Here is a 16,392-nt window from a genome sequence, read left to right as displayed (position 1 = left end):
GTTGCGATGAACCGATTTACGAGCGATTTGTATGGGCATCGTTGGTAGAAGTGAGTTATGCCAGGAAAGTCTTTGCGGCTAGTGTTTATTGCCTGGTCGCGTAGAATGAGAGAGACTGTTCGTGAGTGTGCCCTCTCGCTCGTACGCAGGCTGTCTCTTTCGCCGGCGGCTAGAACAGAAGAAGTAGGGAGGGTACCGCTCACCTTAGTTCGAGACAACACAATCTACTTACAGCAGCGCTGTACGAGCAGAGCACCCGTAGTCCGTGGGGGTCTCCCACTGCGCGACGCTAAAGGGGCGACTATGGTGCTACACATGACGTGTGCATTAAGTAGGGACGCTCGTACAGGGTTGCCAGGAAAATCCCTACTGTAGTAACAGAAATAGAGGAACACCTACCTTGGGGTCGCATGGTTTGGCATCACGGCGTCATCACGCACGCATATCCCTCGCTGCTGTAGGTGTTCCCCCTCCACTACGCGTAAGTGCCACCTCCACTACAGTAGGGATTTTCCTGGCAACCCTGCACACGTCGCCGCAGAGAGCAGTTGGAAGCATAGGCCAAGCGGAGGTAGGGCAGGGGTGGGCGCTTGCCCCCCCCCCCTCTCTGGAAAAGGAAAAAAGTAATAAATTAGTCGCTCGTCCAAAATTAAATTAATTTATTAGAAAGTAAAAATAAACTAAATTGTGAAGTAATTTCACATTACGTTATATTAATTCCTAACCACGTACATATATTCAAGATTCGGTCTCACTATTTATTGCCCCTCTCTGAATGAAATCTTAGCTACGCCCATGGTTTCTCGTAGATATTTTTTGAATACAAAAAACCGTTTGTTTTGGAAAAAAATTTAATATTCATAAATTACCATTGAACCAATTTTGTCCCTCTGGGCAGTTGTGTTTACTGTATATGTGTCACTATAAATCTATAAGCTCTTCTTGGCACCTAAATATGTATAAAACAACTTTCAACTTCAACTGATAGTTTTGAAATCATCGTTAAACTCAAACCCTTTGTTCCTTGAAAACTAATCGTATAGTAAACCAGTAAGAATTTATTGTAGTTCAGTTGAATGTTTTTATCATCTTGTTGAAAATAACTGAAGGCATAGTATCGTGTTTGTTTTATTAATTGCGATCACTTCTTTATTGATTTTTGTGCTTAAAAATACACTTGATAAAGATATCGAAAATTTAATTAGTAGAAAGGGAAACGCGATGTATCTTCTATGCACGGAATGTCAGGACTCTTCGCATAGAGCGCGCTGCCGCATCATTGCTATAATTTTGCTAAATCGGCAATTCAGGAATCGTTTATTGTATGAAATTATACTCCCCAGAATGCAATAATTTCATTTCCAATAGATACATTTATTCAATTAATGAACGCGCTATTGCAATCATTATTACATAATATTACGAGTATATACTCAATATAAAATTCGTATGATTAAAAGAGCGTAGAAAATTTAATTTAAATTGTAGGAAAAATTGGATGCTACTGAGAAATGTATTTGGGCATGATTTTATATTAACGTTTCTACGTTAAGTTCAGATTAATAAAAATAAAATCTTGATAGAAAATCGAATACATACAGATTATAAATAATCATGTGCACTTGATAATTCACTCCTTTGACGGCAATGGCGTGAATGACGCGATTCTGTACAGCTGGAATTGTTTGTTTTGCAACGGACCGCGATCAGATGCACGCGCGAAGTAAATAAAAATGTCTCTGGATCAAACAGTTTGCGAGGGTAAAAACCACAATTTATTAACACTGTTATTAATTCGATTATTACGTTCTACAAAGAACGTGCAACCTTATAAGAATGCCATGCGGCAGCGAGTGAATAATATTGAGGTTACTTCTGAAACTCTATTATTTTCAGACCTGAAAGCTTTCGAAAGACGTCTTACCGAAGTGATTGCTGGCTTGCAACCAGCTACTCTGCGTTGGAGAAGTACGTTTTTCTATTTCTCTGTACGTGTTATATTTAAATTTTGCTCATTTGAAACGTCCCTTCTTTTAAACGTTGACAAGCAATTTTATACCCGTCATTTCTTCGTGAGGAACCTCGAAAATAACACAAAGTGAAATAATAGTTTATTTGCGACGTGCTTAATGTAATATTACTTTTTAGTGCTTTTAGGTTTCATTTCTGTCTGCACTGCTGTCGGTGCTTGGCATTGGTTGACGGATCCAAACACATCGGCTGTATCGTTTACACAAAGTCTATGCAATCATCCATTCTTTGCGATTGCCAGCATCATTCTAGGTGAGTTTAGTTAATGTATACATCTCATTGATTTGTAGACAAACGCAGTAATATTGTTCCAGTGATATTATTCATGATGGGAGTGCACAGACGCGTAATAGCACCGAGCATCATAACACAGAGAGCTAGAAGTGTCCTTGGCGATTTTAATATGAGCTGCGACGATACTGGGAAACTCATTCTCAAACCAACAAGACCGCCACATCTGCACGAAACTTGAGGGACAAATTATATAATCTTTGTATTAATTTCTGAAGTGTTCATTTATATTTAAACTACTGTACAGGGTGTCCATAATTTTTAATACTAATGTAGAATTAAACTAATGCCGTCGCGCATTTCAGCGAGGCGCGTCGCGACGATACGAGGAGAAATGTTTATAAACAATTGAATCTTATGGAGCCGCGCACAGTAGATCGGGGCGTAGCGATAATTAATTATTATTAATTTCTGTGATTCGCCGCGCTTCGCCAGAATGCGCGACGGCCTTAAGGCGGGCTCTCATTGCGCCTCGCCTCGGCTCAATTTATTCTTCCTATGCTTTTTTTAAGGTGCGCATCGACTTCGCGAGGCTTGCTCGCGAGGCACGCCTCGCGGAGTGGATTCCCCGTTTCTCTTCACTTTGCACAAAGTGATCATGGTCGAGGTAGTCTCCAGACTCCACTTCCCGAGGCGTGCCTCGCAAGGAAGCCTCGCAAAGTTGATACGCACCTTTAAGCAGTTCGACAATTTGACTCACACTGCGTTTCGCCTCAGCGCGACTCCGCGCCGCGGATTCTTCGAGAATGTTTCGAGGAACCGAGGCGAGGCGGAGTGTGAATGGATACAATAACACCGCACAAGATGAGGTTCTCTGAGCAACTCACCAAACACATGAACCGAGGCGACGCGAGCCTAGATGCGAGTGCGAAAAGAAGTTGCGCCGAGGCGTAATGAGAGCCTACCTTAAATGTTACAATTTTTGTACTTGGCGTTTAGTGATATACGTAGTACTATATTGTTGTATTAGAAATCTCAAATTAGTAGGTTTAACTGTTTCAAATTCAAATTATATTATTCATTATACATACAGTGCTTTATGTCAGACATTTAATTTTAAAAGTAGAAACTGTTTACATCCAGGATCGGCGGAGTAAATTTTTCCCGAGTGTGAAGTTCAAGGGGCGAGGAGAGTATAAACTAGAAAATGAAATTTCAGTCGCCTAAAAAACAGTAGTGCGCAAAACAAAAAATGGTAAAATGCCTTTCAAATTCCCGAATGTGGAATTCCACACACAGCAAAATCTCAAGTGTGGAATATTCCAACATTCCACACAACTCACCGGCCTTGTTTACGTTAACTATATTTTATACGCATTCCATCTGAACAGTAATAATAAATGGTTTAATGAAAATATCTACTAAAGTAGTGCCACAAATATTCGTCTAACACGAAGCAATATAAAGTAATAGAGTTACATATTGTGAACAGTTTCGGGGCGATAGTAAACTCAATGACAATTTCTTGTATATTGTATCAGGCGTACGTTAGTGTCCTGACTTCCTGAATTTTACCTATACTTTATAGTTCGTAGAATATTTTGTAAACATCAGAGGTATTTTTATAAATATTATTTATTGTACATATTGTAATACAGAAATCTGCGAATGTGTTAGAGTATTATGATAAATATTCGGTGAGTTTCAATACATAATATACCTGTTGCCAAATATACTTGCCAAGAGATAGCACAGGTTCAAATTTTTGTACGATATTCGATGATTTTAAATTATATAGTATAAGTATAGAATAAATTATAAATACTGCATTAAATCTTCCAATTTTGCGTATGTATGTATAAGCGACATAAACATATGGTTGTATATTGATCCAATAAATCTAAAACAAATTTTGTAATGATAGCTCAACGAAGTAAAATACATTTAAGAAGCTTTCCTTAAAATGTTTTATTATAGAATGTGATATTTCCATTCCCCATTATCTTTTATTAAAAAGGAAAATTACGTTGCCGAGGTAAGGTAGTTATAAAATCAAAGGTACCTATGATAAATACTAAATACGCGTGATATCGAATAAGAAAGTCAAATTGTAACGATCAAAACATTTATTCATATTAATATTTTGCATATTATTACAATTTCCGCAATGCACAATCACGCGATTTATTTCGTACAATATTACATATACAATATTATTTATTTACGCAGTCCAGTATTTAGTATACTGTAGCGTTATATTTTAAAGTGTGTTTCTCAGTCCCAAAATTATATTACCTACAATATATGTATATATATATGTATATGTATATACACAGGGGATGATTACCAAATGTTATAAGTGCAACATTCTAAACATTGCTGGTTAGCAATAATCAGGCAACTAAAAAATTTCAGTACTTCGATTTCTCTAACTGCACACTCGTAACGTGCATACGCATTCCGTTATCTCATATGTATATGTATACATTTCTGTTCCCTGTTCCGCGGAACTCTTTAAAGTATCAGTGATTCCTTTAATACAAGCTGTCGACGAAACTGTGAATTTACATCGCTCCACGATGGAAACGGGGGCATGTTTACTAGGATTTATCGCATGCTCCGCAGTTTATAATAGTTTCAATATGCGAGTAATGTATTTAAAAATTATATAATCGATTAAATAGATTCATTTACCATGTACAAAACGAGATTGTACGAAATTCATCCAATATTTCGCTTCCCTCTTAAAGTTCATTTATAAAAATGAATTTCCCACTTCCGTTAATAACTCCGTAGTGAAAAGAAAGAAGACATTGAGCTAGGCAATTTTTAATTAAAATACAACATTGCGAATTCCTTGCGTAACAGTTTTATAAATTTCAAGATTTTTTGTATAATTAATTGGTTCGTTTGTTTATTCGTATTAGTAAAGTATTGTGTAAAATAATTTCACGGTATCTTCGTTTATCAATACTTCTTTGTCTCATGCTTTGTAATTAGATGCTAGAAGGCTGACCAATATTTAATGTATTAAATATTGAAAAGTAGAAAGTAAGTATGTAAGATACATTTCATTATAAAAACCAAGCTAACATAGCCATGGTTGTATTCGTCTATGTATGGAACTCAAAAATAATTCAATGGTCATAGTCTTTAAACTCACGTGCTAGTGCATAGAAAATAAATCACCAGCCGAAGGAAGAGGCGCCAAGCCACCCGTGACGTCGGGCAATTGTGTCAAGTCGGGAAGATTGGAAATGTGTGACTTTACTTCTGACCTGACTGCGCATACTTTTTTCAGTTTTTCCTTATAGTCCTGCAACGTAGCATGTATCATTAAGTTTTCAATCGGGCATTCATCATTCCTCGACGAATATTAAAAAAAGAAATTCAATATTCAAAAGCACAATTATCATCGTCATACTTCTAAAGTTGTTTGTGCCTGTTGAAGTAATTGTCTCTGCGCCAAAGTGTAATCTCTCAGCATGGTTAACAATCTTCTCCTATCTTCCATTTCAGCCTGTAATCGCCCATTGTAGTCCGCTAACAGTGCGGCAGCTTCGTTTACCGCAACACTCAATTGATCCGCGGCTGCTCTGTCAGCCAAATTCGCAAGAAGCGAAACTTCCGAAACTTCCGGCGGCAAGGACGCGATGCGTTCTCTAACGCCGGCATCCGAGGACGCGGTGTTTTCCAGATCCTGAAATGGAGAAGGCGATTTTAGTAACTGCCTCCAATGGTCTCATGTTTAAAATATCTATTCACACGATTTACATGGTCTACTCGTACAAAGCTCACGAGAACGGCGTAACTATTATTACAAAAACATCAATTCGGCCGAATAAGATTATCCATTATATTCATTATTTCTAAAAACAATAAATTAACCACTTATAGCGTTACTTTCGAATAAAATCAACGGAATATCCTTATCGGGGTAAGGTGTAATATAAAATTTCGGAATGAAACGGGAGAGAAATACATTGCGAATAAAACTGATGGATGTAAAATAGAAAATTACTATTGGGGATGGAGATACATCAAACTGTAAATGTGCTTGCCAATATGCCTTATGGATTCAACATATATTTTTTCTATGTATAAGATAGTTTATTGCTAACGATACATATTCCGAATGTTTGTACTTTTTATAAATGGTATTAACCATTAAGGCTTTGATGAGTTCCTCTGTTTCTGGTGGATCTCCAGCGGGAGTACGCGGACTTAACGTAACGTGCAGCTCTTTGGTTCCGTCCACTTCGACTTCAGTCTCTGACTTTTTCCTCTCCTTTTTTTCTTTCTGCAATACAGAATAAGACAGTTTAATTCGGATATAAAACGTAAACGCTAGTCTAATACCGAGCCAATAATATCCTTCGTTACCTTTATCTTCTCTATGTCGTTTTTAAGTTTCTTTTTCGGAGGCGGCGTTCCTGGATCCTTGGATGTATCTACGAAAGCGGTTTTAAACTCTGCGATTTGTGCCTTGTCGTATACGCCTCGCTCCTCCCAGATTTGAAGCAGCCTATTCAACCTCTCCCTTGTCTTTTCATCGAACCCCTTCATGTGCTCGAACGCTTTCGGCAACACTGTCTCAAACTCTTTCCCGAACTCGGGCCCTTTCTTTTTACTATTCTGAATAACATCGTTCGCCAGATACATGAACATTAATTTGCGATTATCCTTCACTGGAAAAATATATCAGAGACAACGATACTTTAGAGAATAAAATTCCATAGAGATTAAGCTCATAACATTAAGACAGTAAGAAAAGTATACCTTAATCTAAGAAACCCTAAGAACTTTTAGAATAAACTAATTTTCAGTTTATCCATGCTGAAATCCAATTTATAATGATTTATAGTAAAGATTCAAGCAATAAATTTTCTTACGACGACATAGAAGTTTTAAAGCATTACGAAATATTCCGTGGTACCCTTAAATACTTAATCACCAGAAATATTTCTAGGAGCAACCAGTTGACGCTGCAACTGCACGCAGGAGCATGCTACCTGGATTTAGTTGTAAATTGAAAATCGCAGTATATCGTAAGGCGCAGCCTATTCTCGTTATAAATTACCGGCCACCAGCGATGTAAACATAATTCTGCAGTTGTCACACAGTTGAAAGAAACATGTCTACAATTACGTAGCGAAGGACTAACTCACGAGCTAACCTAGAAATCTCCGCGATCGTTATTCCGCGCTTATTTCGCGTGGAAGGAACTTTGAAAGGGAACTCCGCGACGAAATGATATTTAAAACACAACGTTTCACACTGATTAAAACGCATCAGCAAAGATATACTTACGACAATCGTCACGTACCTTTACACATCTCTTTGAACCAGACTTTCACGATGGTCGGGTGATGTTTTCTGTGGTGAATTAACCAAAGAGAAAGTGTCTGAATACTCTGTTGGGAAGGATTCAAGTCCATTAACCTTTTCACAAGCGCACTTTCTGTAAACCCTGTCATTTCTAAGTTCCAACGTTATTTCGTCGGAAAGAATGTACAAAACCGTTCGTATCCCAACTCACGAGCCGCACAAGTGCACGACTCAACAGCTGAAATACAAACACGAACGGCGTATAAAATGTTGCACTCTACCGCATATTGTCTCAGTCATTTTGCTCCCCAGCGCCATCTTACCCCAACGTTTTTCACTACATCACGTTGCGTCGTCGGATCTCGCGATCGATAATTACAACCGTACAGTGTGTATCATTATTTCCCACGAGCCTTGCCACACACGTTTACGAACGTGTACGTGCTACGTGCGTATCCACATGCCATATTAAAGCAACTACTTTATAGTTCTCTAAAGAAAAGTACGATTCAGCTATCTAAAAGCGTACTTTATCGTAACGAAATGTATTGCAATCTTATCTGGCGACTCTTGAGAAACAACGAACGACGTTTCGAAACGGAGAGTCCACCTATGTTCACGGATTGAGGAGAAACAAACACCGGGTGGTAAAATTATCGTGATCCTTCTCTATCGGCGGCACAAAGTTCAGTGGGGGAACTGCGCATTCGGGTTGCTGCATTTCGGCGAGCAGAGCGCAGCAGTGATTCCCAGAGATCAGTGCGTGATCGGAGCCGACTCGGGGGGTGAAAAGGGATTATGTATCATCGTTGGGTTAGTTCGCCGTTCGTACCTGGCTATTCGTATTTCGTGTTTCGTTGCGCGTGAGACTCGTGTGATCCTCGAGCGAGGCACATCGTAATGGCCGCGACCTGACTCGGGCGGCGTGCATGCGAGCTACCGCGTTCGCGTTACGTGAACCAGACGAGTGAGAAATTAGGGCCCGGAGAGCAAGGCGAGAACGAAGGAACGGGGATATACGGCGGAGTTTTAGGGTTACGCGACTTTGGTGTCGCGGCGAGTGCGTGTGGGTGGGCGAGGCGTGAGCGTACAACAGGAGGCCCCGAGGACGACGAGCCATGAGCGAGGATCGGAGCGAGGAGGATCCTATAATGGATCTGTGGTACAGCAACTGGGAGCAACAATGCGTCGAGGCGCTGGAGGCAGAGCCGGATTACGAGACGCAACTGCACAACGAAAAAGAACTCTATTCCCAGCAGATGTGGACGAGCTTTCAGACGACGGCGTCGGCCATCGCCCAGCTGTACAAAGGCGAGCAGCTAATCGCGACGACAACACCGAACCGTCGTTCGCCACCCTCCCCGTGGCTCGGCCCCGCGGAGCCGAGGCTCAGAGGACCACGAGCAGCGAGACGTGCTCCGTACTCGTTCCGCAGTTACCATTTTGCGTGACATCCATTTTGTGTGATACACCAGACGATACGCCACTGTTCTCGCTCCTCGTTCGCTCTGATTCCCTTTTTTCGCCGTACGTGCATATCGATCTGATCGTGTAACCAGTTCCCTTCGGCTTTGCTCTTTTACAGATCGTACACAGGGTGTCTCTCTATGGTTACCCTTCCAGACTGCTGCTGGCACCGTCACGTCGTTATACAAAGGTGCGTGCACTTCCTTGGTCTCTCTTGTCAACAATGCGAGCAAGATAAACCTTCGTTCTCTCTTTCTTCCTCTCGCGCACTCCTCCCTCCCTGCCACCCTTTCGTCCTCGTTTCTCTCTCCAACGTTGTCCTTTCTTCGTTGCCGTCCTCCCCTCCCCCGCGCCGTGTTCCTCTCTCTCTCTCGCTCCCTCCCTCCCCTCCCCCTCCCCTTACACGGTCGTCCTCTTGTGCAGCCGTCACTCACTTGCACGCACACCTATATCATGTGCCTGCACGAACGTGTGCGTCAGAGAACGCTTTGCACAGCTGACCAATGCTGAAGGTCAGCTGTTAATTGATGCGAATTTTTAAGGCTGTTACGAATGTTTATTGAGAAGGGGAGTAGGCTTCTGTCATTTCCAAATAATTATGTCACTCTTGCAGATGATTACAAGCCTTACGTAGAAGTAGGGGCTAATGCCATTTATCAGTGATTGCACACCCTGCATTCATTGATTGTGCTGTTTGCTCCAGATCTTCCTATCGATATTTATGCACCGTTGCTCAATTTGGAACTAACAAACTAAATTGGGAATAAGGGCCTGGAATTTTTGGGCCGTATTTCTGTCTGTTTAAACTGTTACGGTTCCTGACTCTAAATTGCTATTTAATAGTTATGATTTTGGGTTACGAGCTAGCTTAAGTTGCGCGCTGTTCGGGAGGCTTGGCGACTGTTTAATGTTTTGAGCCTCACAGAGGTTTTAGTAAAGTTTTCAATGCTTCCTCTTGAATCTGTTGACGGGCAGTGGTGCGTAAAGTAGCTGTGTATTATTTTTGTACTTTGGGGGTATACTTTTCCTCTGGGAAACCTTTTTTCCACTGCAAATTTGTATTGGTCGAAAGCACGCATCAAATAAGACGCGAAAATATTATTCTCGAGTTTGGGGATTTATCTGTTGCAAAGTTATTGTGTTAAAGAGGCTCCAAAATTTTGACCGACTTATACTAATACTTGGAACAAGTTGAAAAGTGGAATGCGTTGTATCGTCGAACCAGCTGTGGAAACTGTAGGACCCATTTTCAGCTAAAGTCTTTGTTGTTAGACAAAGTAACTGTTACAGTATTGGCTAGAAGATTTCGCAACCTTTTTCGCCTCGTAACTTTTCAACGATAACATTCCTGAACTCCAAATTAGTATCGTTAAACTCTATATATCAAGTAGGGTAAACGCACCAATAAATGAACACTTAAGGCTAATGAATGAACAGTTTTATAAAATTATGTTTGCAGCGCGATTGATTCTGCGTGGTGCAAAAATTGTTTGGATATGAAGCAAGAAATTAAAAGAAGTCTCTAATTAATTAGTTGCTTATTTTAGTATAAAATGTCCATTCATTGGTACGTGTTCATTTACTGCTACATGCACCTACTTTCCATGGATATAAGTTTCGAACCCAAAGAAAGGTTTGCTGGAGGAAAAGTTCACAGCATATTATTAGCGAAATTAGTCAGATCAGAATGTTTATCAATTAAAGAAGTTTTAAGAAATAATAGTGGCCCTAATATGACCAATAAAAGAAAGTTTTAGCTTGCATTTGTTTGCGCTGCTAATAGAAGCGCGTACCGATAAGAAATCTATATTATTTCGTCATCGAATCTTTCCGTAAGCCATAAAAATCGTAACCAGTGATTCACGAATGGTATTGGAAGCTACGATATCTTCTATTCCACATCAACTCTGACAGCCATGTATGGCAGACACAGTTCCATAAGAACCTTATGCCATCGTCCGTATATGGCTGACTTGGCAGACGAAGTGTTAAATATAAACATATATTCAATACGACCGATTCATTCTTATTTATTTGCTTTTAATAGCTTGCGCAATATGGACACGAAGATCTTAACACTTTCATACAAGAATGTGTGCGTTGTTTATTGTTCGCACAAATAAATCTCATTTCATTTAAAATAAATGAGGACCTTGCAGCATCTGGGGTACAGCTCCACTGTTACGAACTTTGAGTTAATTAGAGAAAACTGTTTATAAAATTAGTGCTTTGACCAGTGGCGGATTTAAGAAAAAAGGCCCAAGTGGCAAACGTTTTGAAGGGCCCACTTTTCGGGAAAATAAAGCGGTAATTTACTGAAAACGGGTTCAGTGTAATAATACAGACAAAAATATAGTTTGGATAAAATCATAACTTTTTTTCAAGGATCGGGCTCCGGTTGGGCCTTCTGGCTGGGGCCCAGGTGGCAACTGCTCATCGGCCGCCCCGTTAAATCCGCCACTGGCTTTGACTTAACATTAAAAAGATAACACTAGGGTAAAGGTACCAGGAGTTGACTATGTATCAGTAGTTGACAACTTTTCAGAAAAACGTGAAAAATAAGGTTTCTAGAAGTAACTATCTCTTTTCAACAGTGCACCGCGGCTCCTAATACCAACAGTTCGCCACTTTTAAAAACCTTATTTTTCACGTTTTTCTGAAAAGTTGTCAACTACTGGTAGCTTTACCCTAATTGAAAAATGTATATTTTCACGCAAAAAGTAGTAGTTATTCAGTTGATTCTATTTCTGGCGAATTTCTCAAATCCAGAGCTGCGAAAAAGAAAAATATTTCCCAAAACAGATTCAAAATTTGCAATTAGTTGCTCCTTTGTTATCGGATTTCTATCAAATTTGTGCCAAACGATGTAGAATTTTTTTACGTATATTATACGTCGTAACTCAAAAATTGTAAAAGATGAAGTTACAACCCCTCTCGCTACAGGGTCCTCAAATGTAAATTAGAATCTTCTAGATTCATCTATAAAGAAGTCTAAATTATTTCTATAACCTATAAACTGTAGAATCTTTCTACGAGTTATTTATAGTAATTATATGGAGGGCTGAGAAGCGAATCAGTGTAAGTCCAAATTTCCCTGAAAATGAGTTGCGTAGTTCAAGAGTCTCTGTATTGTCAAAACTTGCAATTGAGGAATCAATTAAGTCACTACCTTCAAACGTAAGCAATAAATAGCAGTGCTTATGTTGACTGTGGAATTACTAAGCAAAATCTCTAAATGTACATCTCGGTTTTACGGCTAATAGACTTACACTGATCAGCTTCTGAGACCTCGATATATAATGATTTTTATAACTTAATTCCTAAGTGCAATTAATATTTCAACAGACTCGGTGGACAGCATGCGTCGATGCAGCGAGTTAGGCATAGAAATGGGTCGACAAAAGCGTAGTAAAGAAATAATGAATTGGGCTAGAAAAAAAAGGCGTATGATCCGTAGGGAGGACCTCTTAGCATATCTTGCGGGAAAACCACCACCACCTCGGCCACATTCGCACAGGTAAGTATTCTATTATACCCGATGTAAAGGAGATGCATTATCAGTAGCTTCTACGTAAAATAATTTCACAAGCATCGAAAGCTCTGTTGAAAATTTGTCAAATAGATTCTGCTTGTTTAGATATTAATGCAGCAATTGCTTTCGCGATGTTTGTCATACCGATGTAAATAAATTTCCAGGAGTTCGCCCAAACCAAGGATGATGGTGTGCGGTTCGCCTCCGTCTCAAAGTTCAACACCAAGTATGGTTGTCGCACCAACACAAACATCTGGCAGTGATCCTGACCCCGAGTTGCACACATTTAGAGAAGCAATCGCGGTGTCTGGTAAGAATACACTTTATTCTGGTAGATTTGTGAGTGAAAGAATTCGACGTTTTATATGATATACCGAAATTAGTGATGAATTTGTACTCTCTCTCGCGTATTATACGTTATTAGCAGTGATGGGATCTGAAGCGCTTCGAGTCTATTTATGTGACAAAAACTTCGAAGCTTAAAACTCTTGAAAGTCTTGATAAGTCTTGAGTCTTGATAGGTCTTGGAAGTCTTGAAAATGAACATCTGGTTGCTAAAAACTAGCCAGGTTGATCGGCCAGAGGGTCTCGTCAGGGTCGCGGTTTATGACTGTATTGTCCCGCGAGTCGGCAGTGGACGTACATACGGGTCCGAAACCTACTAAGACACTGGAACAAGAGTTTCAAGACTTCCCAGACGTTCAAGACTTTCAAGACCTATCAAGGCTCAAGACTTTCAAGACCTATCAAGGCTCAAGACTTTCAAGAGTTTTAAGCTTCGAATTAGTCGCCTGATATTCAAGACCGATTCGAAGCGGTTCGGAGCGTTTCGAATCCCATCACTAGTTATTAGTAATGGGCATGTAATTTTATGGATCGGTAGTGAATGTTAGTTCGCCGTAGTTTATGTACCATTGCTTTTGATTAATCAGAATGTTTTAAAAATTGGATAGGCTCACCAATGTCTCGGCGTACTGGAAGGCAAGCCGAATTGTCGGCTTTTATTAGTAGCGAATTCGCTCGGCATCACAAACGGCCCGCTTCGCATGACGTGGATATGGGATCTCCCACGCACAAACGTTCGCGTTTCATGTAACGGCGCGCGATGTGTAAAGTAGCCTCACTCCCTTGTTCCCTATTAATTAATCAGTTGATCAATTAATTATTAACGGTTCAACTCCCCTACATAGGTCCTGGTTAAACATAATCATTTCAGGAAGCTGGCAGTGGTTTGCATTGCCATGTAAAAACACGTTCGTATGTTTCGAATACCTCGTACTATCCATTGTGTTTCACTATTGCTGTCTATAATTGTGTTCTACAACAATTCCGGTTTTAACACTTGCGAGTAAAGCGATTGATTTGGTCGCAGGAGATAATTAATTATAGCATCAAAATTACTGTGTCACCATTCGAAGAGATCGTATCTCAGTAGCTTTTACAATTGCGGCGCAATGGCGTGTCTCCGTGTGCGTTAGAATTTCCTTTAAAATTATTTATTTATTCTTATTAGTAGTGAGATGATACAAACGTGTTTCGAAATAACATTTAAAGTGCCCATACAGAGCGACTGTCATTGTTTTATGTACAGGGTGTCTGTATACCTGATTATCAGTTTATCAATCTATAAACCAAGAGTATTGAAGTTTGCTAGATATACTATGAAATGTTAAAAGCTGCAGCCAACGTGTGTTTACACATGTTCGATGTGTATGTTAAAATTAGCAGCTAATCGTGATATTTCCCAGTCGTTTCATGGTGTAATGTAACATGTTCAAGTGGGATGTTGATAAGTGATGAAATGGTAATTTAATATTCTATAACTGTATTATTGTCCACGATCATAATTTTACGGGGGAAAAGAAAAAAACAAGGGGGACAGGGAGAGGATGACTGTAGAATATTCTTTAATAATCCAAAGGATCGCTTAGCCCTCTGATTATAATATTGTTATGATTATTAAGTGATCATAGGTAATTGATATTTGGAGGCTTTTATCAATAAAAAGATCATTTTATACGGTTTTTTGTTGGCAATAAAAGGGAACGAAAGATCAGGGAAGGGATGAGAGCATAGTTAACGGCGAGAAAGCTGCGTCGGCGAATTGTTTGGTTTCTGTACTGTGTAAATTCTATTCAGCAACTACAAAGCAAGGGATCTACATTTTCTGTTGTACGACCTCTATATGTAGAGTAACTATAAAAACTGTCTTTTGGATAATATATTTAATTGTTTTCTGTAATCCTCTCGTTTGTAATTTTATATCTGCTTTACGTGTACATTTGTGTTGCGATCCCTTGGCAGGAATCGATGAAGGTTTGTTTACCGCAATGTTTTTCGTGTCATGACATTTATGCCAAAGTTTCGAATAACACGGAGTCTCGAGCTTGGAAGCGAGGTTCGAAGAGGACGTTTAAAAAACAAAGAAACAGAGAAAAAAAAATGGGGGGAAATGAGAGAGGCGTTGGCGTTATTATTCTTTCCACGTGTGTCGCGGGTGCTCATACTTCTGTAACTACGGATAAAATTCATAGACTTCGCGTAGTTGTAAGTCTTAAAGCAGTTAGGGTAAGCAGTGCTTATATCAAACGGGAGCGATGGATGGAATTAACGGATCGGTGGGAAAGGATCAACTTGAAAAGTTTCTTCCGATCTCTAAGTATCCGATGTCAATTCGGTAGCGTCGAAAGGTTTAAATAGCGTGAGGTTCATTTGTTTTCTTTTTCTGTAACGTGTATGTCAGGGAGCAGAGGGCTGAACACTCGTGTTTAAACATGTCTCGGGCAACGTCTGCACGAAGGCATTGCAATGCAAAGGGGATCTACTTTTCCACGACTGCTAATACGGACCTAATCAATAAGTGAGCTTTCTGTCTTCGATGTAGCCATTGTCGGGGAGACACGGCAGCTCTGCTATATACATACACACACGCATATATGCACTACGTTGTGCCTGTATGCGTGTGTGGTCGCGTGTGCGTGCGTGTGTGTATGTCTACTACATGTACGTGCATATTTTATAAGGAGCATTACGTTCAAAGACCTGTACTGGACTGATTTGTCGCTCCGTTTTTAAGGTCACTGTAAATGTATATTATTTCTAGGCGTTGCGCCCCGTACTGCTTCTATTTGAATTTTGAAGACCGTCGATCGCAGGAAATTCCAGACAGTTTTATCGAATTCGAAGTGTCGGTAAATTTATTTACACGATTAAAATTCAATTCCCCGCAGCGAACGTCGCGAATTTCCTTTACATTCGTTCTTCGGAAGTCACTTAGAAGCCCAAACTCGCTTTCTACTCGTTTTCTTTTCTTCGACATTGTTTGAGCACCGTTCCGTAGACGAGCAAAAATTGTTGTTCAGTTGTAAATATAGCGTACGTTTATAATTGATAACGATAAACGATAGCCTTAGGGGTATTGCTAATATTATTATCATTATTAATATTGACAACTATGCGATAGCTTTAATAATATTTATCGTATGATCGGCAGTTAATAAAACTCCAAGGACACTATCTGACTCTATTTTCCTGACCAGTTAGGTAACGCAGGGTCATGTTTCTGAAAGTTCTAAAAGTTCCATTCCAACGAAATGTAAATTACAATACCGAGGGGTATCTTTGTACGCGAGAGAATTCAGCTCCCTCAGACATCTGCGCCGGGTTTTCTTCGACTGTCGCCGAGAAAACGGTTTCTCTCTTTCGTTGCGCTTGTGTACTGTTTGGCTTACGTTACTTGGCGAATCTTCCGTACAAAGGTAACTCTTTAACTAATAAAAGAAAAGGACATACATAGAAGAAAG

At 39.8% G+C, this 16,392-nt stretch overlaps 3 protein-coding genes across 7 annotated transcripts; 2 read left to right on the top strand and 1 right to left on the bottom strand.

The window, feature by feature from the left end:
- The first annotated feature begins 1,595 nt into the window (after positions 1 to 1,595).
- Cnep1r2 (CTD nuclear envelope phosphatase 1 regulatory subunit 2) lies at positions 1,596 to 4,219 on the top strand. Its single transcript, XM_076823807.1, has 4 exons — positions 1,596 to 1,761; positions 1,897 to 1,968; positions 2,149 to 2,283; positions 2,346 to 4,219. The coding sequence occupies exons 1-4, from the start codon at positions 1,734 to 1,736 to the stop codon at positions 2,501 to 2,503; spliced, it is 393 nt and encodes a 130-aa protein (XP_076679922.1). The 5' UTR covers positions 1,596 to 1,733; the 3' UTR covers positions 2,504 to 4,219.
- Positions 4,220 to 4,370: 151 nt separating this feature from the next.
- On the bottom strand, positions 4,371 to 9,245 carry LOC143375060 (regulation of nuclear pre-mRNA domain-containing protein 1B). 5 transcript variants are annotated; one of them, XM_076823797.1, is made up of 7 exons: positions 7,914 to 8,070; positions 7,589 to 7,828; positions 6,646 to 6,950; positions 6,428 to 6,562; positions 5,687 to 5,962; positions 5,426 to 5,578; positions 4,371 to 5,273 (listed from the first exon to the last, which is right to left on the bottom strand). In XM_076823797.1, exons 2-6 carry the CDS (start codon positions 7,737 to 7,739, stop codon positions 5,429 to 5,431), a joined length of 1,017 nt encoding a protein of 338 aa, XP_076679912.1. In that variant the 5' UTR covers positions 7,740 to 7,828; positions 7,914 to 8,070; the 3' UTR covers positions 4,371 to 5,273; positions 5,426 to 5,428. The 5 variants fall into 5 exon arrangements, with proteins under 5 accessions (XP_076679912.1, XP_076679911.1, XP_076679910.1 ...); XM_076823796.1 differs by lacking the exon at positions 7,914 to 8,070 and adding an exon at positions 9,030 to 9,245 and having other exon boundaries at positions 4,371 to 5,578; XM_076823795.1 differs by having other exon boundaries at positions 4,371 to 5,578; positions 7,914 to 8,066.
- Positions 8,353 to 14,831, top strand: LOC143375064 (HUWE1-associated protein modifying stress responses). Its single transcript, XM_076823803.1, has 5 exons — positions 8,353 to 8,901; positions 9,176 to 9,247; positions 12,403 to 12,574; positions 12,754 to 12,899; positions 13,543 to 14,831. Exons 1-5 carry the CDS (start codon positions 8,709 to 8,711, stop codon positions 13,683 to 13,685), a joined length of 726 nt encoding a protein of 241 aa, XP_076679918.1. The 5' UTR covers positions 8,353 to 8,708; the 3' UTR covers positions 13,686 to 14,831.
- Positions 14,832 to 16,392: the final 1,561 nt, after the last annotated feature.

Source organism: Andrena cerasifolii, chromosome 12 (assembly GCF_050908995.1).
Source record: "Andrena cerasifolii isolate SP2316 chromosome 12, iyAndCera1_principal, whole genome shotgun sequence".
NCBI classification, from domain to species: Eukaryota; Metazoa; Arthropoda; class Insecta; order Hymenoptera; family Andrenidae; genus Andrena; species Andrena cerasifolii.
Note: the sequence above shows the minus strand (reverse complement) of the source record. Positions and strands in the feature narration are given on the sequence as shown.